At 39.8% G+C, this 24,198-nt stretch overlaps 1 protein-coding gene and 2 long non-coding RNA genes across 7 annotated transcripts in view; all 3 read right to left on the bottom strand.

Annotated features, from left to right (window-relative positions):
* ENPP2 (ectonucleotide pyrophosphatase/phosphodiesterase 2) overlaps nt 1-24,198 on the bottom strand; it is a 93,727-nt gene that overhangs the window by 18,522 nt on the left and 51,007 nt on the right. For 4 of the 5 annotated variants that reach the window (XM_020796522.3, XM_078391619.1, XM_020796521.3 and 1 more), the window contains 11 exons: nt 22,280-22,335; nt 21,168-21,233; nt 20,538-20,604; nt 12,228-12,339; nt 11,581-11,706; nt 10,085-10,116; nt 9,077-9,204; nt 6,195-6,282; nt 5,066-5,153; nt 3,912-4,084; nt 2,740-2,788 (listed from right to left, as the gene is read on the bottom strand). In XM_020796522.3, the coding sequence (XP_020652181.2) occupies nt 2,740-2,788; nt 3,912-4,084; nt 5,066-5,153; nt 6,195-6,282; nt 9,077-9,204; nt 10,085-10,116; nt 11,581-11,706; nt 12,228-12,339; nt 20,538-20,604; nt 21,168-21,233; nt 22,280-22,335 (985 nt within the window). Of the gene's footprint in view, nt 1-2,739; nt 2,789-3,911; nt 4,085-5,065; nt 5,154-6,194; nt 6,283-9,076; nt 9,205-10,084; nt 10,117-11,580; nt 11,707-12,227; nt 12,340-15,083; nt 15,237-20,537; nt 20,605-21,167; nt 21,234-22,279; nt 22,336-24,198 lie in introns of all 5 variants that reach the window. The other variant, XM_072999281.2, reaches the window with a different exon arrangement.
* LOC144588578 (uncharacterized) lies at nt 6,739-8,157 on the bottom strand. The gene is made up of 2 exons (XR_013544193.1): nt 7,573-8,157; nt 6,739-7,233 (listed from the first exon to the last, which is right to left on the bottom strand). It is a non-coding gene; the product is annotated as an uncharacterized LOC144588578 (long non-coding RNA).
* On the bottom strand, nt 15,425-16,990 carry LOC144588577 (uncharacterized). The gene is made up of 2 exons (XR_013544192.1): nt 16,487-16,990; nt 15,425-16,365 (listed from the first exon to the last, which is right to left on the bottom strand). It is a non-coding gene; the product is annotated as an uncharacterized LOC144588577 (long non-coding RNA).

The following is a 24,198-nucleotide window of genomic DNA, read 5'->3' on the forward strand; positions in this document are numbered from 1 at the left end:
AGGCCCTCCTATCTTCCACTGCCTCTCATGTGTGTGTTTAGTCGTTTAGTCGTGTCCGACTCTTCGTGACCCCATGGACCAGAGCACGCCAGGCCCTCCTGTCTTCTACTGCCTCCCGGAGTTGTGTCAGGTTCATGTTGGTTGCTTCGCAGACACTGTCCAGCCATCTCATCCTCGGTCGTCCCCTTCTCCTCTTGCCGTCACACCTTCCTAACATCAGGGTTTTTTCCAAGGACTCTTTTCTTCTCATGAGATGGCCAAAGTACTGGAGCCTCAGCTTCAGGATCTGTCCTTCCAGTGAGCACTCAGGGTTGATTTCCTTTAGAACTGATAGGTTTGTTCTCCTTGCAGTCCAGGAGATTCTCAAGAGCCTCCTCCAGCACCACAATTCAAAGGCATCAATTCTTCGGCGGTCTGCTTTCTTTATGGTCCAGCTCTCACTTCCATACATCACGACAGGAAAAACCATAGCTTTGACTATTCGGACTTTTGTTGGCAAGGTGATGTCTCTGCTTTTCAAGATGCTGTCAAGATTTGTCATCGCTTTCCTCCCAAGAAGAAGGCGTCTTTTAATTTCGGGGCTGCTGTCTCCATCTGCAGTGATCATGGAGCCCAGGAAAATAAAATTTGACACTGCCTCCATATCTTCCCCTTCTATTTCCCAGGAGATGATGGGACCAGTGGCCATGATCTTAGTTTTTTTGATGTTGAGTTTCAGACCGTTTTTTGCACTCTCCTCTTTCACTCTCATTACAAGGTTCTTCAATTCCTCCTCACTTTCTGCCATCAGAGTGGTATCATCTGCATATCGGAGGTTGTTGATATTTCTTCCGGCAATCTTAATTCCGGCTTGGGCTTCTTCCAGTCCAGCCTTCCGCATGATGTATTCTGCATACAAGTTAAATAAGCTGGGGGACAATATACAGCCTTGCCGTACTCCTTTCCCAATTTTGAACCACTCAGTTGTTCCATGACCAGTTCTGACTGTTGCTTCCTGTCCCACATATAGGTTTCTCAGGAGACAGATAAGGTGGTCAGGCACTCCCATTTCTTTAGGAACTTGCCATAGTTTGCTGTGGTCCACACAATCAAAGGCTTTCGCATAGTCAATGAAGCAGAAGTAGATATTTTTCTGGAACTCTCTGGCTTTCTCCATAATCCAGCGCAGGTTAGCAATTTGGTCTCGAGTTCCTCTGCCTCTTCGGAATCCAGCTTGTACTTCTGGGAGTTCTCGGTCCACATACTGCTGAAGCCTACCTTGGAGGATTTTGAGCATAACCTTGCTAGCGTGTGAAATGAGTGCAATTGTGCGGTAGTTGGAGCATTCTTTGGCACTGCCTTTCTTTGGGATTGGGATATAGACTGATCTTTTCCAATCCTCTGGCCACTGTTGAGTTTTCCAAGCTTCATGGATTGCTGCCTTGTCGTGGCGAAGGGGCTTGAGTAACTCAGAGAAGCTATGGGCTATGCCGTGCAGGGACACCCAAGACGGACAGGACATAGTGGAGAGTTCTGACTAAACGCAATCCACCTGGAGTAGGAAATGGCAAGCCACTCCAGTATCTTTGCCAAGAACGCCCCATGATCAGAAACAAAAAAACTGCCTCTCATAGTTGTGTCAAATTCATATATATAGATATATATATATATACAGTCGTGCCCCGCTTTACAATTGGCCCACGTTATGATGAAATCGCTTAACGATGACATTTTTGCAATCGCAAAAAGGATGGTCTGAATAGGGGGTTTTCCCTTTGTGATTATCTGTTCCCTGCTTCGGGAACCGATTCTTCCCAAAACCACGATTTTCCTACAGCTGATTGGCGGTTTCAAAATGGCCGCTGGGTAAATAAAATGGCTCCCCGCTGTTTTCTGGGATGGATTCCTCGCTGCATAGTCACTGAAAATGGCCGCCCTATGGCAGATCTTTGCTGGGCAGTGAGTTTCCAGCCGACTGGAACGCATTGAATGTGTTTCAATGTGTTTCAATGTGCTTTTTATTTTCGCATTATGACGTTTTCGTTCTACAGTGATTTCACTGGAACGAATTAGGTAGGTAGGTAGGTAGGTAGGTAGGTAGGTAGGTAGGTAGGTAGGTAGGTAGGTAGGTAGGTAGGTAGGCAGGCAGGCAGGCAGGCAGGCAGGCAGGCCATGAGAAGGAGAAACTACTCTGGTCTCATAAGCAAATAACCTCTTTCGGAAAGAGGTCTTTTCCCTGCAGCTCATTGCTGTCTGCCAGTTTATACATGGGTGTTAAAGAAAGAACTTTATAAACCATTAGTTTTACTTATGTCAAAAGGTAGTAAGAGGGGAAATGCACTGTCTGTTGATTAATTGCAAATGCATTTGATTAAGTATAATTCACATTATTACCAATTTCAAAATATATCAGTCTTTTTTGTATTTAAATTCCCCAGCGTTTAGCTACTTGATCTCATGACCTTTTTGATATATGAATATCATGTAAGAATGAGACATAATGAATTGAACAGGTGAATGTTTGAGATATCTATATCTATATATATTGATCTCTATATATCTGAAACTTTCATAATCTGTTCAACAATTTGTGTGTGTGTGAGTGCATGTATATATAAAATGTTTGTTTATTGCCCCTTTCTCACACAGTCACATACATCCATAAGAGAAAAAGAAAGAAAGAAAGGAGATACACAGACAGCAAAAACATTACTGTCTAATTATTGGGCTTAATGACTAAACTTGCCATCATGAACTTACCTTCAGTTCCTTTAACATGAAGACGTCGATTGAGTTCATCCAATCTATTCTGTTTTTTTTTAAAAAAAAAATCAAATAAAGCATGAAATATAAGATCAGCATCAGAATGGAGAGCACACTCTCTTATTTCCAACTTCAGTATTTGCCTACGAAAGCAATATGGGCTCTTTTGAAGGGATGATTGGAAACATTTCCTAATTAGTGAAAGCCACATTGTACTAGTTTCTTGAAAAATATGATAGATTTTTCCAAACAGGTCTGATCAAAAGGGATTCCCAGAATTATCTTTGCCTCAGGACCCCTCCCTACAGTGCAAATAAACTGTTTCCTTTCAAAAGAAAGATTAGGCCAATTCATACAACTGAATTGAGAAGACTGACCATGTGAGTTAAGTGGATCATAAGGCATGCAAACTGTGATGATCTATTGAATTGTCATTTTCATATTGTGTGTGTGTGTGTGTGTGTGTGTGTGTGTGTGTGTGTGTGTGTGTGTGTGTGTGTGTGTGTGTGTGTGTGTGTGTGTGTGTGTGTGTGTGTGTGTGTGTGTGTGTGTGTGTGTGTGTGTGTGTGTGTGTGTAATTCCACCATGACGGCTGCCACTACAATATAGTTATGTTTCTTTCATCTACTTGGCACATGCAAAGCAGAGCTCAGATACACCTCACCAAGAAATCACAATAGGAGGACAACGGAAATTTCGAAGAATTGACAAGAGGCTCCATTTTAGATCCAAAGCATGTATTGTACAAATATGAACTGAAGCAAAGCAACATTTCAATCAAAGTGGTTTCAAACTCTTAGCTTGCTGTACAAGCATATAGCACCAAATATTAACAGTAGCAACAGAAGCCTGTGCTATGTGTCCCTAGCCAGTCAGAAGTCATAACCCAGATGTCCCCTGATGCCACTGAGGTCTTATTTGATTAAATTTAACTGAAACAAAATTATTTTTATTTTCACTGCAAAGGGATACAATCTTGGCACAGGCAATGCTTGACATAGCATTGTTATAATTACAGATCGAAAGATCGGAGAATTTACTGAGTTCTCTTCTTCACAGTAGCTCTTGAGCACACTTCTTACTAATAAGAATTTCGTATATTTCTAGAAAAAAATTAAAATCTAGTTGCCTAGCGGTCTTCCAAATTCCAATAGGTACCGTAGGTTTACCTTGTCATCACATGTGCATCCCAGGTCATAGTCAGATGAAGGTGTGGTAGCTACAGGATAGAGTGGCCTGGCCACTTCATCTGGCATGATTGGTTTATATGTACTGCTGCGCAGTAAGTGATTTAAGCTTCCATGAGTTCCATTATTAGGGGCAGGCTTTAATCCAAGTAAATCTGGAAAAGGATTTAAATCAGAAAAAAACAGGTGTAAATATGGTATATATCACTTCAAATTGTAAACTCTACTTCTCTACTTTAGCTTCCAAAACAGAAAAATTGAAAGGCACTTTATTTTCATCCTACTCCTACAAAGTTAATAATTAAGAGCGCATAATTCATATTAGATGCACATTGGGCCATATAAGAGAGCTAGTGTGGTGTAAGGGATTGAATGATAGACTAGGACTCACGAGACCAGGGTTCAAATCCCCACTCAGCCATAGGAGGTCGTCTCTGGCTGCAATTCCCCATGACACTGCCTTGACAGGGGATGGACTCAATGATCAACAGGGTTCCTTCCAACTCTGCACTGTTAAGATTATTAATAATAATCTGTAATTGCAATAAGGTATTTGATAGCCCATTCAGTTTGATTCACTGATATAACAAATGACTGGCTAGAAGCTATGTGTCCTATCCTTTCATACCCTTGTGTATCAGCATGACCTCCAGAGGACCATCTCCAGGTCTGTCTTGCTTTAGGAGGATGGCAAAGAGGGAGAAATCTTTGCAGATATGGCATCTCGGCTTTGGAACTCTTTGACCTGCAGGGCATATTTTCAACCTCTCTTTGATCCAGTTTTATTTGGCCATTGCAATTGTATACTTTTACTGTACTTTTTTTTCTGTTACCTAGATTATAAGACTTTTTAATTGCTTCAGTTTTCAATTTTCTAGCCAGCTTAAAGGCCCTTGTAATAAAGGGCCTGATTTAAAAATCAATTAAAGGGGTAAAAATGTTCCAGTCTAAAGAACAGTAGCAACTACTACCATTGCACCGCCACAGAAGAGAATTGCAATTCTGACTTTCTTCCAAATGGCCTGCATTGGAAATAGATTCAATAAACTGGAAAAAAAAAAGGGAGGGGGAGGACCTTGGGTACAAGCAAAAAATGGATTTTCATGTACAATTATTGCTAAAGTGAAGTCACTTACCACACATAACATTGTAAAGTTCAATGTTCTCAAATGGAGGTACTTTTGCTTTGTGCTTGAATGAAGGTCCATAACCTATAAAGACTGTCTAATTGTGAAAAGAAAAGAAATGGTTTTATTTATTATTAAGGCTGACTGCATTCTGTAATACTATCTCATTAAACACAGTTCAACACACACTTTTTGTACAACTGGGACAGAATCAAGCCTTGTAAGAATAATTACATGTTGTCAAGTTGATTCCAACCTCCAGCAATCTTTTCCAGGGTTTTCTAGGAATAGAGTAGTCAGAAGTGGTTTACTATTCCCTTCTTCTGGGGACACTCTGGGACTATGCAGCTTGCCCAAGCCATAGAGTATAAATCATTATGACTCAAGGAATTAGCTTGGAAGCACATGGGAACTATCAGATGAAAACTCTGGAACCAGACAGCAGCTCAGGAGTTCAGAGGCCAAGGAGAGAACACACACACACACACACACACACACACACACACACACACACACACACACACACAACGCATATACCTTACATTGCAAAGGGCTTGTCTGATGAAGAGAAATAGGTGTGCAGAAGAAGATAGGTGTGTAAGAGAGAAAGTGAAGGAGACAGAGCATTAGAAATGGGAAGAAAAGAAACAAGGGCAACTTATAGCAAATGCATGTACATGCATGAGACAGAGATGTTGCCTTCCTCCATGAGAATCTAGCTGTTTGCAGAGGTCACTGATTGAGATTTTTCTTCATTTACCTGCATATTAAGCTAATGGCACCTAATAAGAAGGTCTTTACTGTGGGTGGTGCTCTGAAGCCGTCTGATTTTATCATCCCCTAAGTTTCAGAATGTTCCAATCTTGTATTGTTCTAAAATATTTTCATGTTAGCCACATTGAAGGCCAATTAAGTGAAATCGTAAGATAGAATAAAGTACAGCCAAATAAATATTGTAAAATAATAATTTCAATATTTTTGTTACTCCACTTTTTCTGTGTCACTGAACTCCACAGGTAGAATGTTGGACTGTGGCATGGTTACACTATAAGTCATTCTAGAAAAGTTGTAACAACTAGTGCCAGCAATCAACCACAACTACCATACTACCTCCTAGAACTCTGCTGTTCATCCCTACCTGCATGCTGTTGATCTTGTTGTCATACCCATGATCTCCATGGAAAAGGCATTTCCCTGATGACTTCTTAAAAACATCTCCAGGCCTCCTAGATGGTTAAGAAGACACTTTAGCACACCAGCAATGAGCCCAAAGGCAGCTTTATACTTAACCCTAACAAGTGCAGAAGGACTCTATAAAAGTATTAACTGAAGACAAGTCAGTTGTGCCTGAGATGGCCAATGCCTGCATCTCTGGGGGAGCCACTGGCCTGTGATATGGAAGCTGAGATTGTAGTACTACCCAGTCCCTTTTTGTTGGTGCTTGTTTGCATTGATTAGACTCCACCATATGACTCTGAAGACACATGAGCAAAGCTGGGGGGGGGGAAGCTTTTGAGGACTATAATTCCCAATACAGCCAATGGCCCGTACGACTCCAAGAGCCTGGCAGCTGTGGTCCAAAAAGGCTAAAGTTCTGCATGTGAACGTAAGGGTTTAGCTGGGTAATATATCCCACAATCCAGAGAAACAGATAATTAAGAATAATGTACATCTAAAAACGATTTTATTTTTTCCCCTTACAAGTAGCTGCAGGGGTGAGATAGGTGAGATGGCAGCCTTCCAAATAGAATTGGGTGCTTCCTGCAGTACTTAAACCCAGCAAGAATGTGTAACTCCAAGATGCAAATTAGTGTGCTTTGCTAATGGGCTTGATTGTGCAAACACAGCATCTTAGACTAATATGTTTCTGGACAAATATCATTTTATCACCTTCCACTTGTGAAGCTGCCATCTCAGTCAGTTCAATCTATGGTCAAATTTTTAGCATACCTTTTTGAAATCTAGTGGGGCCACCAAGCCCCAAAACAAGAACAAAAAAGCAAGCAAGCAAGCAAACAAACAAAATGTATTCTCGAAGGCTTTAACGGCCAGGATCTGATGTTTGTTGTGGGTTTTTCAAGCTCTTTGGCTGTGTTCTGAAGGTTGTTCTTCCTAACATTTCACCAGTCTCTGTGGCCGGCATCTTCAGAGGACAGGAGTAGGAACTCTGTCAGGAACTCAGAGTTCCTACTCCAGTACTCTGAAGATGCCGGCCACAGAGACTGGCGAAATGTCAGGAAGAACAACCTTCAGAACACGGTCAAAGAGCCTGAAAAACCCACAACACTCAAACAAACAAAATGTTCTGCTGCCTGTATTTGGTCTCTTTACTGAAAGGTCCATTCCATGTAAAGGGCAAGAAATTCATTTTGATCTCCTCACTGACAGAGGTCCATTCCATGTTAAGACTGTGAGGAAAAAATAGTAAGGAACTCTACTAAACCATTATGGGAAAATTTGGTTTGATTAGAGCTAAATTAGATGAAGAGCAGCTATTGAAACTTAATATAAACCACTTCCTTCACAGTTAACTTTCCTTTATTCCATGTCAGATCATATATTGATGATCCAACTAGCATAGGACCACTGAATTAACGGAACTTATGGGGGAGTTCAATCATGGAACCCCCCCCCCCCCGAGTCAATGGACCTACCATTCACTCTGCTGGGACTTACTACTAGATTTCAGCTATCAAGACAAATACAGATTGCTGTCTCTTACTAATTTTTCTCTCCAGGCATGAAAATATTTCAGTGCCTTGTGTGCCTCAGAAATCAGGCATGCACACAAAGCCATAGTATCAAAAACAGGCTAATTTGCCAGCAAGCCTCTGCTTTTGTCTTTACGTTTTCTTCCTTCCGACGTATATTGACTCTTGTATCATCAGGTTTAATCCTGGACATGACTATGCTGCAATTTACTCCCACCGTATGTGCTGCATGCTCAAATTCAATGTGTTGCAAGTCTTCCCCACCCCCACCACCCCCTTGGGAGTTTGTTACTTTTTATTTGGTTGGCAGGGACATTTTTTAAAGCAGGAGCAGCAGCAATTCTGCTCATATCATTTTGATTCATTTTTTTGGCATGTGTGATTGCATGCCTTGGTCCAAAGGGGTAGCAGGAGGTGTGTATTAGGGTGTCACTGATGTGTTCAGCAGGGTATAGTATGGCAGCATAGTGGGAACATCCCCCTCCAGTGAGCACCTCTTGCCCCTCTTCTGAACAATTAGTATTTTTTTGTCAAAAATGAGTATTTTTAGCACTACATCAGATGAGTGCTGAAGCAATAATTCATAACTGCCTTGCTAAATTTTCAGTGCAGCCATGAATGAACAAGGATGAATAAATAACCATTTACTTTTCAGAAGATAAATAAGAATTAAATCAGTGTTAATGATAGGGGATAATGGACAATTATGAGCCAGGTGAGAACTGTGGTGATTTGAGGTGCTGGGTGGACTCTTGGCCTGCAACTTCCCATGATAATTAAACATTTCTATGTGAATGACAACAACAATTTAACTCCTGTAGGAAATTTAAAAAAACTTCCCTGTCTAGTCACAGCTTGAGAGAACTTGAAAGATTATGCATTTTTGAGACATTTTACTTAGTCTTTATAAAGGTTACTAAGTTTATTCTGATTTTACTCATGGAATATAAAGCTATTTATGTTTTCTAAAATGCTGATAGTTACTGTTATTGTTATAGCCATTCTATTTAAGAAAGCAAGGAGGTTCTATTGCAAGAGAAACCTTGTGCTGGTCTCACAATGCTCTTGCGTCCACACTATTAAATCAATTTTTTTAACATTATGGATAGGATTGTCCCCTTTGGAATTAGAAGCATTAAGGCTTTGTCTTCTAAGCAATGCAATCCTAGTATAGATATAACATACACAAGCTTCTCTTAGCCATGCTTAAAGAAAGAACATTAATCAATACTATAGATATGTAAAATATTTTGGATAGGTTCTCTCAAAAAGAGGGAAAAGTTATACGGACAGGAAAACTTCAACTCACTTAGCCACATGCCACTGTCTTTCCACCAGCAAATGAATATCCTCAATCCTTCGGTTGTTTGCATAATGTAAACGCTTGGGAAGATGCTGCTTCAAATAGGGCTTAAAGTGTTGGTCAATCTTCTTGCACTGAAAGAAAAAAAATTTCAGAAGACTTTCTAAGTTAACCTTCCAATTCACTTACGAAATAGAAAGTCAAACAGAACTTAATTTTTTGGACTTCAGTTTCTGGAGTTCCCCAGCTAACATAGCCATGTTAATTGGGGTATTCTGGAATTGTATGCCGCTGAAAGGTAATGTTTCCAAGCCATATCTGAAAACTATTATTGCTTAATAAGAACAATTTTCACACAAATTCATACTCTTATAAAACTTGTACCATCAGATGACTGATCCATTTAGTTCAAGTTTTTGCTACCATGTACAGTATACCCCCAATCCCACTGTTAAACAGAAGAAGGTGGAGATAAAGTCTGTAATTTCCTTCAGGAATGACCAATGTAAGCAGTTCAGCAAAAGCTTCACTGTTTGGGCTCCAAGCATTGTAACGGTCATTCACAATGGACTGAAATGAATGATATTCTGCTTGCTGCCTCTCATTTTTCATCACATCTTTCAAAAAATGTGATGGCATGGGGAGAATGGAGAAAAATTAAGTTCATTTTTATTGATTTCAGTGTGTCTGCTGTTGTTGAGACAGACGTGATTTAGGCTTGCAATGTCAAACAACAACAACAATTTCAAAGTAGTATCATTTTTTTCAACAGGGCACCAGCAAAATATTTACTCATAAAAATTATTTTCCATTTCCAAAAATGGGATAAATGAACTCTGTAACCAGTGGAAATCATGACATGCATTCCTCTGCAGTCATGAATGCTTCTATTTAGGAAATGCTTTATATCGTCTGATGAGCATCATCTTAGCCCAGGTCCTGAGTTAATAGCATTGACCAGTAAAACCATAATTAGTAACTATAAGGAAATGCATGCTGTAAGCAAATACTTACTGTGAGATTGGCAACAATGGCTTTTGGGTCATCTGTTAAATATGTAGGGAAAGAGGAGAAAGAAAGGTTAGTAGCCTGCATTTAATTGAAGTGCTTAGTACAAGAATTGGCTTTCATACAGAAGGGGTTGGATCTAAAATGAAGCAGTCACACATGGAAAGCATCTTCTGCTCACAGAAGATATTTTGTATGCCTTGTGCTTAGGCACTGTACAAGAAATGTGAAACAAAACCCTTCATTTATTTTATTACATGTTTATCCTATCTATCCGTGAATGATAAAAGGATTAGTCTGGGTCTAATACTCTAACTAATACACTACAGGACATGAAGATGTTTTCCGTTTGCAAGCATGAGAGCTACTCTAGATCTGTCCCTTGTGGAATAACGTTGTGTGGACTCTTGCACAATGTCTTTGCAAGCCTTTGCAGAAAACTTTTCATTATTATTTTCCTTCTGTTTATGGCTCCTTGGACCCTACTGATTAAGTGGCCAAACTTTTTATGTAGGAAGCCTTTTAAACTCATGGATATGCTTAACCATGCCTGTCAATATAGTAATTTCTAGTCCTAAACATTAACAATGTCTCAAAATTCCTGAAGTAGGCAGTAATAAGGACCAGACTAGATAATGTGTTTAACCCACATTTCTAAGTGGTATTCTTTCAAGGGATGACAAGACGTGTAAGGTTGCAATAAATACTCAGTAATTTTTCATTCTTCTCTTTTTGGGCAGTCTTAACTTGATAAGACACCTCAATGAATAATTTCCAAGCTCTGCAAGATTTTTCACATCTGTGTGAGGGTGAGAAAGCAGCGTATTTGTACCCATCAAGGTTGTCATAATTTGCATAAACTACCTTTGCACAAAATTAGTGGTGTTTCACTTTGAGAAGCAAAGTCCGTATACAGCAAACAGAAAAGGAATGCAATGTTTCTAATCTTTAAGTGTATGCAACAAAACAGTGGCAATCATTATTGTGTTCAATTTGTGTTTTTTGTGTTAAAATACTGTTTTGTTGATAAAACATAATTTCCACTGTTTTTCTTGGTTTGCAGAAAAAATTCTCCTCATCTCTTCAGAGAACTATAGAACACCTCACTCGTTTCTGAAACAAGAATAATTTTAAGGGTTTTCTTCCTTGTTTTCTAGGAAAAGAGAAAACAACAATCTATATCCCTAGCTATAGCATACACTTTGCCTCACTTCTGTTTCTTGCATTTTGGCATTCTTTTCTTTCATGACTTTTCATAGGAAGGTAAACACAAGTTTATTTTGAAGGTCTGATTCCTGATGCTCCCATCTCTGAGAAAATCACATTAATAAAGGGAACATGTATTAATTGCAAGAAAAATGTATTCCCTTTATCATCTTCTTTGACTGTAACTATCTGTCTTTTGACCAAGACAGAACATGTCTCCCTCTTAACATTGCTCCTGGGGAGGAGAATCAGGATGCACTTCTAGGGAGAAGATAAATACTGCAAGATCAACTCACGTCTAACATTACTGTTGGCTTTAGCACGAATACGTCCTAAAGTTCCAGGTATCAAAATAATGTCATCCACATTAGTCAGGTAGGTATTCAAATATTCAGTCCGATCACATGTAGCTTCTTCCATCCCTGTCAAAAAACAAGAGTTCCATCAAGAGAAAGGTAAAGGTTCCCCTTGACATTTTAGTCCAGTCGTGTCCGACTCTAGGGCGCGGTGCTCATCCCCATTTCCAAGCCGTAGAGCCAGCATTTGTCCGTAGACAGTTTCTGTGGCCACGTGGCCATCGCAACTAGACACGGAATGCCATTACCTTCCCATCGTGGTGGTCTCTATTTATCTACTCGTATTTGCATGCTTTCGAACTGCTAGGCTGGCAGGAGCTGGGACAAGCGATGGGAACTCACTCCGTCACATAGATTCGATCTTACGACTGCTGGTCTTCTGACCTTGCAGCACAGAGGCTTTTGCGGTTTAACCCGCAGCACCACCACTTAATCCTTAATTGACAGAATATGAGGATTCCTCTGAAGTAGTTCTTATTTACATACACTCTCATGATGTCTCCTGCTGGTCTGAGATTTCAAAACTGCCAAGAAGTTCACTCACAATTCAAGCTGTGGTAAAACGGATTTTTAAAGTTATTATTTACCGTGATCACCAACAAAGATAATGTTGACACATCGATGTAGGTTCAATTGCTTTAGTCCATCCATTAGCTGCCCCAGTATCTTGTCAATCTCTCTTAGTGTATGATGCAACATCTATATGTACATATATTTCAAGAAAGGACAGAATATTAGCTTTTCTTCTAATTGTCTTTCAACAAGTGTTTGCTTAGCAAATCCCTTTCCTCCTGCCATTTGATATGATCACTATGCTGGCATATTTACAATGTCTTCTCTTTAGTTTAGAAAGATAACTAATGTAACATAACAGGCTGGCTGGATCAGAACCAAGTCTATATAATTCAACATCAACAAAATGCCTCTTGGGAACTCCACAAACATACTATGAGGTCATGAGCCTCTTTCACTATTTTTCCTTGACTAGTGATACTTAAAGGGATAAAACCTCTAGTTTTGAAAGGGGTGTATACCCACCACAACTGTAAGTCACTGCTAGTGTTCCCTTCAATGAATTTTTCTTTAACTTCACGTTTATCTCATAAGCCAAGCTTATCGAAAGACCAGTCAAAATCTCTATATTTGAAATCAGGTGACATGAAATCCACAACATAATGTATTCTGAATCATCTGCACTTGGGAAACATCAGTGATCTAAATGAGTGGAGGTGAATGCATGGGAAGATCACACACACACATACAATGCATGTAAAAGGTTTGCATGTAAAAATAAGCATTGCTGTGATTTGTTGTTGAGTCTGAACATGTTCTCATTAAAAAAACCTTTTTTTTTTTTACAACTGAACCAGTAGAAGCCATAGTTTCTTGTTGATTTACGAATTCTGTAAACCATGATTCCAAACCCATAACTATGGCTTGTCCTTTGTTTACTTCCCTATGAGGCTGCCCATCCCAAAGCAAGAGCAAACAAAAATGGAGACAAAGAAACAGAAATAAATGAGGAAAACAAACTCGTTATTCTGGTGACCTCTGGGGGTAAATTCATAGGCAAAGCAACAATCCGGCAACATAAACCGCTGTGTGAGGTGTGAATGCAGCCTTTGGTTTTGGAGATGAATATTATGGAACACAATACTTGTGCTGTATCACACACAACATTCAGAAGTTCAAATCAGATTGTGATATATCAGTCCCTATTCATATTACCCTGTTTTGTTACAAGCTGTAAGTTGGTTCTGACTTATGACAACCCTAATGGAGTTTTGAGGTATTCAAGATGTTAAAAAAGTGATTTATCATTGCCATCGCTCAGTGAGTTTCCATGAGTATGCAGAAATTTGAACTAATTTTTGCTGTATCTTACTCTGATAATCTATATGCCATGCCACACTGGCTTTCCTATTTACCTTCGGGTTTTTTCCTCTTTGACTAAACAAACTGAATTTTTTTTGTGAAAACCACATTTTTAAGTAGGCTTTTGGCATACAATCAAAATAACTCTGACACAAAACAATGCATTGGTTAGGTCCACTATGGAAGCTCTTGCTATCATCTTTCTTCAATCTTCTCCTAAAAGTGTGTTTGTTTTAACTGAAATGTTATTTTCCAAGCTCCCTAAGAGGCCAGAACGCAATATAAAGTAACCATAAAATTACACACTCTTTAATTGCTAAAATATGAATTGCAAAGAAAACCTGAACTTAACTACTTGATAATGGGATCTATGGGGCAAATGCTTCTTAGCAAGATAATACATAATTAAATTGTTCCCTACCTAATAGAAAACCATGGCACAGAGACAATAACTTTTCTCTACCACCTCCATATCACCCTTGTCAATGTATAAGTTTTAAGGTCAGGAGGGCCAATGGGAAGTTCTCAGGAACTTCAAATGAGCCATTGGGAATAGTTTAGAGGGATTTGGGGGCTTCTGAGGAAAAGAATGCCACTACTGCCATATTGAAAAGGATGAATAGTCAGCAATAATTACATTCTAGGTCCAAATTCACCAAGAAAATATGAAAAGACATTTGAGAGCAGACATCAAACACCAAAATTGGTCTACATCTGCAGGTCCACTGCTGATGTGTCTTGGCCAAGCCTCTAGAATCTCAGATTAACAGTAGGTCACTCACTGCCATGGCGTCTTTTGAGTTTACAGTATAGTAAAGGTATCTTGTGGAAACAATATTTCCCCATAGTCATGTCCTAGCCAAATGCAGACTGCTAGTCCTGGAAAATGACTGCTCAATAAATAAATGGCTGGCATGATCCTTTCTTGCTGTAACTTCCCTGTTATTGGTTCATCAAGTTCCAAGATGCTAGTCTTCCAAAAATCTGCTACCAATATTAAGTTGATGGCCATGAATTGAAAAGATTAAACACACATTCTAGAGAAAGCAGGTTTCCATATGATATCCTGTTTAAGGGGATCCTAATAGCGTCCTGATGCCATGCTATGGAAGAGAGCTATTTATCACCTACTCCCAGGTACTACTAACAGAATCTCCCTGAGGAACAGATACCTATTTTCAAGGAATGCATTTTGGCTGGAAAAGACTGCAACAAGCATCCTGCAGATTACCTGTAGATGAAGAAGTGGGAATGGGGATGGAGTTTTGCACTAGAATGCACAGCTAGCACATATAATTTACCTTTTAAAAATGGATAGGTGGAGTTTGCTAAACAGTTTAATACAAGGAGAAAGTAATTCCAAAAGGGGTTACAGAAGAGAGCAAGAGAATGTGAGAGAAGTCAGATTACTCTTGCTGGTCATGTAGTGGCCATCTGCTGATCTGTTTTCAAGATGATTTAACTGGAAGTTCCATTTTGAAGAAGAGAATTCCAAAGTTGTACCAAAAAAGATAACCAAGATGTACAAGTGCTCCAGAATTTGGTATATGTCAGTTTTGGAAACTTACTTTGTTCCGACGGGAATCCGCAGAGTATTGTTCCGCTCTAGGTACTTTTCTTCTTCTCTTTGAAGAATCAACACGTCTTTTCTGTCTCCTCTTAGGAGTGATCTTTCTCTTAGGTCTTTTAGATGGAGTAAGAAGTGAGCCAAAACTACTCTCCTGTACTGGCGGAGAGAGATGCCTGGACTCAGACAAAGTTCAGCTAACATCAGATAGTTGAAGCTACCTGTGTCAGCAGATCTAGGAACCTGTACACCAGTTGGGGTTAAAGCCACCAGAGGTGGTTCAAAGGACAAGTCAGGGATAAGTTTGAAAGGAAGGAGTTAGTTGTATGCAAGAATAGCACTAAAGCCTATAAGAAATGATACTCAGAAAGAGCAGCCTGTTTATTGTTATTTATTTTTACAGGTAAAAAGGCACTGTTTCATGCTTACATTTTGTTTTAGTTCATCAGATGCTCAATATATCTCTGCCCTAAAATGACGATACAAAGACATAAAAGCTGTTCACATTCATTTCTACACGGCCAGATTTCCAGCCAGTAAGAATTCCATGCAGCAAGAGGCATGCTCAGGTAATGAGAATTTTTAAAAAGCTCAGAGGCCACAGTATTTGTAACTGGTAAATTAAGCACTGCCTGAACACACACACACAAACACACATGTATACATTTCAGACAAGAAGAAACCCCAGTGTTGCTACTGTAGAATACTGCATATATTTATCCAGGCAGCTTTTGTGAGGATTGCACTTATTTTTATTATCAAAAAAGACGTTGACATCAAGTTGGCAAGAATTTGAAGAAAGATGCTGAAGGTGGGGAGGTAACTGCCGATTTATTAAGAAAAGATACACAAAACTGTTTGCAAAAAAGAGCTCTAGAACCAGAGAGGGCAAAGTTGTTTGATATTACTTTGATTGATCTTAAAATGAAGCCATGTCACATGCAACTCCAATTGACTGTTCCAATGAGAGTTCTTGGCATCTTTTAGGATCAGAAGAGTGCAAGACAACACATATGAGAAGATAATGCAGCTAATTCAAAAAATGGAAAGAAAAGAAGCACAGCGAAGGGGAGTTGAGACTCGGCAGTGATTTACAATGCCATTTATTCCTATGTGCTCAGCCATTCCCTGCCTTGTTTTTTGAACTGCAGAGCCCCATTCTTGGAAGGAAAAACTGTGTTACCATATGCCATGCTGTTTCATTGCTTCCCAGGCAAGCAGCTGGAATCGAGATGCTAATCCAATTCCATTTGTCTCTCTCCAGAAAGAAGCTTCAGAGTTTTCTTTTTTTAAAGACAGAGAAAGAGAGAGAGAGAGAGAGAGAGGAAGAGTTCAGGCTTCGTGCAGTTTTGATGAGAGGAGCAGCAGGGGATGGGGGAGGAAGGATGCTCACAGTTTACTCACTCTTTCCAAAAGAAGTGCAGCCAGAGCTTTAACTGTGCCATCAAGTGGTTCTAATAATCAGGATCGCCATCTCAGAGTAGTATGTTAGAGGAGCAGCAAAACAGTCCGTAAGCACATGAGTTTGTTGTCCATTTCACAGCTCACAATAAACTGGGCATTTGCATACATTCACCAAGTAATAGGTTCTCTTTGTAAAGAAGCTAAAGCTAGGAAGAGAGCCAAGTTTTTATTAACCAGCCAAACCTTAGTCTCTGTTGCAAAGAATGAGAACAGATATATATGAGTACCAGAAAGAAGATGCCATGAGGTATTTTGCTTTCCAGAAGAAAAAGTTATAGATGACAAAAGAGGCAAAGGTTTGTAAGCTAGAAGTTCTGCCTCAAAGGAAAACCCCACCTTAATAACACACAACATACTGTGATGAAATAGACAAGTGCATAACCTACATATATTTCCTCAGAGGAGTCTTTGGGAGACACAACTAAATCAGATGTTACTCTAGAGGTCTGTGCTCATATCTCCTAACTTTCTGCAGACTGCAACAAGCCTACAGAGGTCCTATTTGGGTGAGATTTTTTTTCCTTAAAAAAAAGAAAAATATTTGGAAGATCCAATCACAGACCTCTTATGTGGCCTTCAGTTCTTACTACTTTGCTTTAGCAGGTACAAGCCCCAAGGGGCCTGTGACAATCCCTGCACTAATTGCTAGGCAAATGCCACACTGACATCTATCAGGAACAGTATAGATGGCAATTTAACACTGGAATTCAGGCACAAAACATGGTATTATCTGATCTTTCTTTGCACAACCAACCCACAACCCTTCTGGTTAAATGTTGTAGTGAAACAAGAGCTTACAGAGTGTTCACCAGCAGGTTTTACTGGTGTCATCTCCCTACCACTAAAGGCTTCCATACTCCTTCTGAATATGACTGGTGCTCTCACAATAGTTACAGGATAGGAGAAACTGATTTTCTCCGAAACAGTATATTATTGTGAGTTAACATGTTGTAATGCAATCCTGTTGTGAGATAGCAAACATACAGAGGCAGTGGCAACTGGCCAAATTCTGCATTTCTGGACTCTATTTGGAGGCACAGCTATAGGGTCTATAACAATCAGTGTACAGTGGTGCCTCGCAAGACGAATGCCTCGCGGGACAAAAAACTCGCAAGATGATTGTTTTTTGCAATCGCTATGGTGCCTCGCAAGAGAGTTTCTTCTATGGCCATGCTTCACAAGACTTTTTTCCCCGAGACCGATGCCTCGCAAGACAAATACATTTCATTCGTCTTGCAAGGTTCTCATAGGGAACCTCACAAGACAATTTTTTCGCAAGACAGCGATTCTTACAGAATGAATTACATTCGTTTTGCGAGGCACCACTGTATGTATTTCACACTTTAACATGACAATGCTGATTTGCTGAGAATTAGTAATGATGGGGGAACATGTTTATTATCTGATACAGGCTGCTTTAGACGTATAATGGCTCCTTGTGATTTAGTATGGTACTACTGATGCAATATTAGGCATAAACTAGAGAAATGTCACTTCAAATCTTTGTTCTGCTCAAAGGCCACCAGTAGACCTGCCTCCTCATAGGAACATTGTATGAATAACATGGGATTTTTTTTTAGATTATGAAAAACAGCATCACACAGATGTGTCTTCAGCTTTTTGAAGTTATGTACCATCAAGCCACTTCCAAGTAAGAGTAACCCTAACAAGGTTTTTGAGATCCTGGCAGACGTTCAAAGAACACTTTACCATTACTATCACCAAGTACATTTTCATAGCAGAGTGGGAATTTGAACCCAGGTCTCTCAGTTCATGATGACATAACAGTTCTCTTCTTTAACTAATAGTTATTTATTAAAATCTCCTGAAGTACCAAGCAACATCTAATTTTAAAGGAACATAACATCTTAATGACATGAGCTTTCTTTGATTGCTAGTACTGCCTTACAGATCCAAGGTGACTCCTGAGAGCCTCTCTACTTTAAACAAAAGCCTGATCATAGTAAACATCAACATTCATGCAACCTGTACCGTTGAGCCAGTTTCCTTAGGATACTCATTTAGAAACATGCAACCAAATTTACTTAGACATAAGAGACCAGAGTACCTATCCTTTTACACAAAATAGCAGCTTGTGAGTGGATTTTTTTGTTGCGTGCCATTAAAGTTCCTTCCAATTCGTGGAACTGAAATCTTCAAAAGGTCCTATCACTATCAGTCTTACTCAGGTCTTAAAAACTAATGCAATGGCTTCATTTATTGACTCTGTCCATCATATCTTAGGGATTCTACTTTTCCAACTGTCTTCCTTTTTTCCTAGTACTACCACAATTTACAGCAAGTCTTGTTTTTTCATGATAGCTTGAGTTTAAGCATTTTAGCTTCTAGTCAGAGGGTTGATTTGCTCTAGAACTCACTTATTTGTCATTCTGGTGGTCCATGGTATCTATAAAACTCCCCTCCAACTCCCTATTTCAAATGAATTGATTTCTTCATGACCTAGATTTCACATATCCATAGTCAATGACAGCATTCTATAGACATTGCTGGTCTTATCTCTGTTTCTTTACACGTAAATAATCTTCTCAAGTTCTTTCATAGTAGACTTTCCAGTCTCTGTCTTCTGCTGACCTCTTGGCTACAGTCTGCATTTGGACTGATGATTAAACTAAGGTACAGAAAATCTTTAACAATTTCAGTTTTTTTACTGTCAGCATTAAATTACATAATTCTTACTAAGGAGATATAAAACACATTTGTCTCAGATCTTTGTCTAATGGATACAATTCTGTTTCTCCATATTCTATTGTAGTTGTAGGCTCTAATCCAGAGTACAGGTTATGCACTAGGACTATCAAATGTTGAAGCACATTATTTCTTTTATAACAATCCATAGGTTTTTTTTATTTTTCTTTACCCAGTCAAAGGCTTTACTGTAATCTATATAACATAAGCTGATCATGATCTAAAATCCTTTGGAATGTTCCAGTAGCCAACAGGATCTCCAGTTCTTCTCCCCCCCTGACTCCAGCTTGAACATCTGGCATTTTTTGCTTCATATTTGACAAATATATTTGATCCCCATACCCACCTCCAACCCCAAAGATGGTGAAGCCACAAAAGAAATATTTTGATGCTAGACAGTCAGGACATTTTGAGTATTTCAGTCACCCAATACAGAAATAGCCAAATTCTCAAGAAAAAAAGACTGAGTGCTGGTGGATCTCTCTGTTGAGAGAATACCACAATACCACAAGCCAGATAGGCCTCCTGAGTTTAAAATTGTGGGTCAAACTACTAGAGCAAGACAAAAAAGAGCTGCATTTGGATACTGACTAGGAATGAATGAACTATTTGAATCTGGCTGTATCCTTAACCCAGAATGGCTAATTACTATAGTTTTAGCAATCAAGTATAGTCTCAATAGTTGTCTAGAGGCCAACATGTATTTTGCTTCACAAACTGGCTTACTCAGTCCCATACCAATTTAATTCAAAGACAGTCTATCCAAGCTCACACATGGGAAAAATAAAGAGGTATCTTTTCTAAACAATTAATATCAGCCTCTTTATAAAGCAAATGTGTCTAAGACAAACAATTCTACTCCTTAAACAAAGGTGAGGGAATACACACAAGCAACCTGCATTAAATAACTGGGTTATTTAAAGCCTCAGAAATAATCACAATAAATGGTATTTTTACTCAGCACTTTTCTGTTTTATCATTCATCGCTAGGTGCACTTAAGAGAAGCCTGTGAAGACTTAACTAAAAATCAAAAACAAACCCAACACTCCTGGCCACCAGTAACAGCTGGAAACTTTGAGTAACATTTCCCTGTCCTTTTCATGATAGAGTAGCTGTATTACAGTGTGTATATTTTCAGCACAACTCCCTCACATTGCAGTCTTACAGATGTGAACAATAAGCCATTCAGTCAAAGGTTAGCATTTTGGCAGGTTTTGCAGCAGTGCCAAACACTGAGCAGAGGGCAACGTCTTGCATGAATGGGAGACGAAGAACTATACTAACCTCAGAGGGACCATATCGGTGCCCAGCAATATCTGGTTGTTCAGAGTAGAATGCATAAGCATACGGCCTGGAAGAAAAAGTGGATGGGCAAAAGAATAGCTATTTTAGCAAGTTATCTCATGTCAACCCTTACAAATTTATCTCTTATGGAAAAAGAGGAAGGGGGTAGACAGTCATAAATTTTCCACAGTAAGATTAAGTAATTTGTTCTTCCATAACTTCATTTAGAAATACAACAAGGTATGCTGAGAGGTGCTCGGGGTGGGGTGGGGTGAACAATCTCCTGACAAAATGTTCCTCTGTTTCATAAGAGGGAGAGAAAGCGTACAACAACACTTTCTACTGATTATGCCCATTGGCAGGATATAGTGCCATGGGTACTCAACTTCAGAATTAAAAATCTTGACATTCACCCAAACCTTCAGAACAATGCTTGTTAAGCCACATTAGACTAAACAGGATTAAAGGCAACATGCACCAATCAACATAAGCCCATGTAATTGTTGCCCAGTAATAACAGCACATTCACGTCATGAACTTATCAAAGTTCGGAATCTACAAAAGATCCTCATTTTCCATTCCCTTCAACAAAACAACATTTAAGAAGAAAAGCAAAGATTGCCTACCTACCTTTCATTGTTTGGCAAAGTTAGCCACTGCAGAATAGTTAATATTCTGCGCTCATGAGAAATTACACTGGAAAAGAAACAGAGAAACAGCATAAGACCAGCAGAGAGATGAATTGTCTTTGATAACTTACAGTCCACCAGGAAGTAGGAATGTAATATGCTTAAGATCCATATCATAACTCCTGTGGAGAACATACCTATATTAGAAACTTCCATCTGTTTTCTGTGTGCACAGAAAGGTAGGACAAGATAATCAGGAAGTGCATTCCTACAGGGGGCCAGGTCTGCTCAATATTGGTGCCACTTATCATCTCACTTGTTAGTGGCATAAATTAGAAGCTACTTGATAGCATGCTATTATTAGCTATTCAAGGTTTTATGTAAATTTCTTTTTATTTTGTAGGGATTAAAATTATTTCACACACAAGAGAGATGGAAAGAAAAAGCAGGTATGGCACACTGTTGCAACAAGCAAAGGCTACAACTACATATAACCTAGCTGATAAAAAATACCATATGCAATGCACATAAATTTTTCACATCAGAAGCCCTCAATAGCCTCCTGCTTTTGCTTTTCCCAAGCCACCTATTCTCTCATCTTCAGTATGTGATCATACAGAACAGATGTGGGAACCTGTAGCTCTCCAGATGTTGTTCAACCCATATCAGCCCCAGCCGGCATAGCTAATGACTGCTGTACTCTCTCAAAATCTGGACAGCAGTTAATTTCTTGCTGTAAACAACTGCAAAAATAATATACAATGAGACATTTTTAAAAATTACATAAATAACTACATATTATTGTCTAGAGGGGTGGGGTAAAAATCTAATAAATAAATAAATAAATAAATAAATAAATAAATAACAAAATTAAAGGCATGAACTGTGAAGTATAAAGGAAAGTGCTGCTAATTCCAAAGCCTAACAGAACTAAGTGAACCAGATTTATTTCCCAATTATGTCTTTATTTAGAAATTAAGCCCTGTCAGCTGTGTGCTATGGCATTTGCTTCTAAGTACAGGAGTTTACCATTACAGATAAGTTTCTCTTGTGCGTGTGGTTTAACTTCAAAAATTTTACAATAATTAATAATAATTAATGAAGACTGCTTACTTGGACCAAAAGAATGAACCAGCTTTCACTCCTTGTTTGACAGCTGTAATCCATATCTAATTAAGAAAATATAAGCAGATTACAAAGGGCTCAAGACTTTAGGTTATAAGGAGGAACACTGATTGAAAAAGAAATTAAAAATATTTCCACACAGTTGGCTTCCAATTCAGGTCCTTAGAACTTACACAGTTGTATCAAATGGAGTTGAGAACATAAATGTACTATTTTATGACTTCTGTGAACTATATAATATAAAATGCAGTTTAAGCAAATAGACCATTTAGATTAAAAGACAGAACATAAACTCTCCAAATCAAAAACAAAACACAAACACACACACACCCAGGAACAAACTCATCAGGTTGGCCATTGCAGAGCTTGACAGGATGGGGGAGAGAAGCAGGATAGCTCAGAAATTATCCTGACTGGATGTTACAATCTCAGATCTGAACTAAAGTCCCAAGATAGAGACTGGACATTTTTTGCATCAGTTTAAGGTAGCTATTTCCACCTGAGGCAATGTAGCACAAGGAGTAAATGAAGGATTGCCAGTCATCCAGTTCATTTGCTATGGCAGATCTCCAGAGACAGGAGATCCACCATCTCTCAGGAAAGACCATTCTCCTTGAGATCTCCATCTTCCTCTAACCACCAGTAATACTCTTATATTTTGGCTCCAACTGACATAGCCTGGTATGTAAACAAAATTTACCCTACAGGTCTTCTGATATGAGGGTTGTGATGTCTCCTTTTGCCCCTACTCCCAGCCAAACAGGAACAAAATGCCTCAACACAAGGCAACAGAAGATTCGCTGAGTGATGAGTTTTTCTTTCTCAACTGAACTGGAAAAAGGCAATTTATTCCACACCCTATTCATAGGCTACAAACTTAAATAAGAAACCTCTTTGTGCAATGGAGAAAGAACCTGCTCTACATTACTATTAACCTCCGGGACCCTCATAAAAATCACCAATGATGACCTGTCTATTAAAATCACATTTTGTTTGGCATTCAGTTGTTAGTATTCATTCATTTTCATAACTCTAACTTCCCACTACCCGCTACTCCACTCACTTACCCCTGGAGGTCAAGCTGTTGGAGATTCACAGTCATGCCATTAAGGTTTACAGGAAGCTGAAATGTGCTACCACGCCAGAACAAGAGGGTTTACACCAGGGGCCTCAAACATGCAGCCATTTGCAGCCCACCAGACAATAGTTTGCGGCCCCCGCCTTGCCTGCCCCCCCGAAGCGCCCACGCTTCCTCTGCTGTCAAGAGTTTTAAAAAGCCTCGCCTTGCTCGCTGGCTCTCTCCCAAGACAGCGCCTCTTGCACCCTCCATCCAGAACTGCAGCCTGCCAGCCTGCCCACCTCTCTGCCAGCTGGCAGGCTGCAGTTCCAGATGGAGAGTGCAAGATGCGCTGTGTTGGGGGAGAGACGGCGAGCGAGGCATGCTGCCAGCCCTTTTCCCCGAGCTGCCACCGCACGATACTGGTGGGGGCTTTTCTCCTTTGGCAAGGCAAATTCTGTGAGGGTTTAAAAAAAATTATGTTGTGCCCTCCCCCCCCCCGGCTAGGCGGTCGCCGGCGCTACCTCCCTTCTCCACTTCTTCGTCCTGCTTCTGGTGCTGGTGGTGATGGTAGTGAAGAAGGAGCCGGAGGAAGTCGTGGCCGGCAACGAGGGCTCGCATGCCCCTCCTCCTCCTCCTCCTCGGAGCCCCAGCTGGGCTACGGAAACTCATGGGAGGCTTCCTCGGGCTCTTGCTCCGCTTGGCGGAAAATCTAATGTGGCCCAGCCTCACCCAGACTCTGCCTCCAGTGGCCCCCATGTAAATTGAGTTTGAGACCCTTGGTTTACACCCAGGACAAGAGGGCTCCCGGCAAGAATGGGCTTCGCTCCCTCCCTGAGCTGTTTTGCAA

This window comes from Pogona vitticeps, chromosome 4 (assembly GCF_051106095.1).
Source record: "Pogona vitticeps strain Pit_001003342236 chromosome 4, PviZW2.1, whole genome shotgun sequence".
NCBI classification, from domain to species: domain Eukaryota; kingdom Metazoa; phylum Chordata; class Lepidosauria; order Squamata; family Agamidae; genus Pogona; species Pogona vitticeps.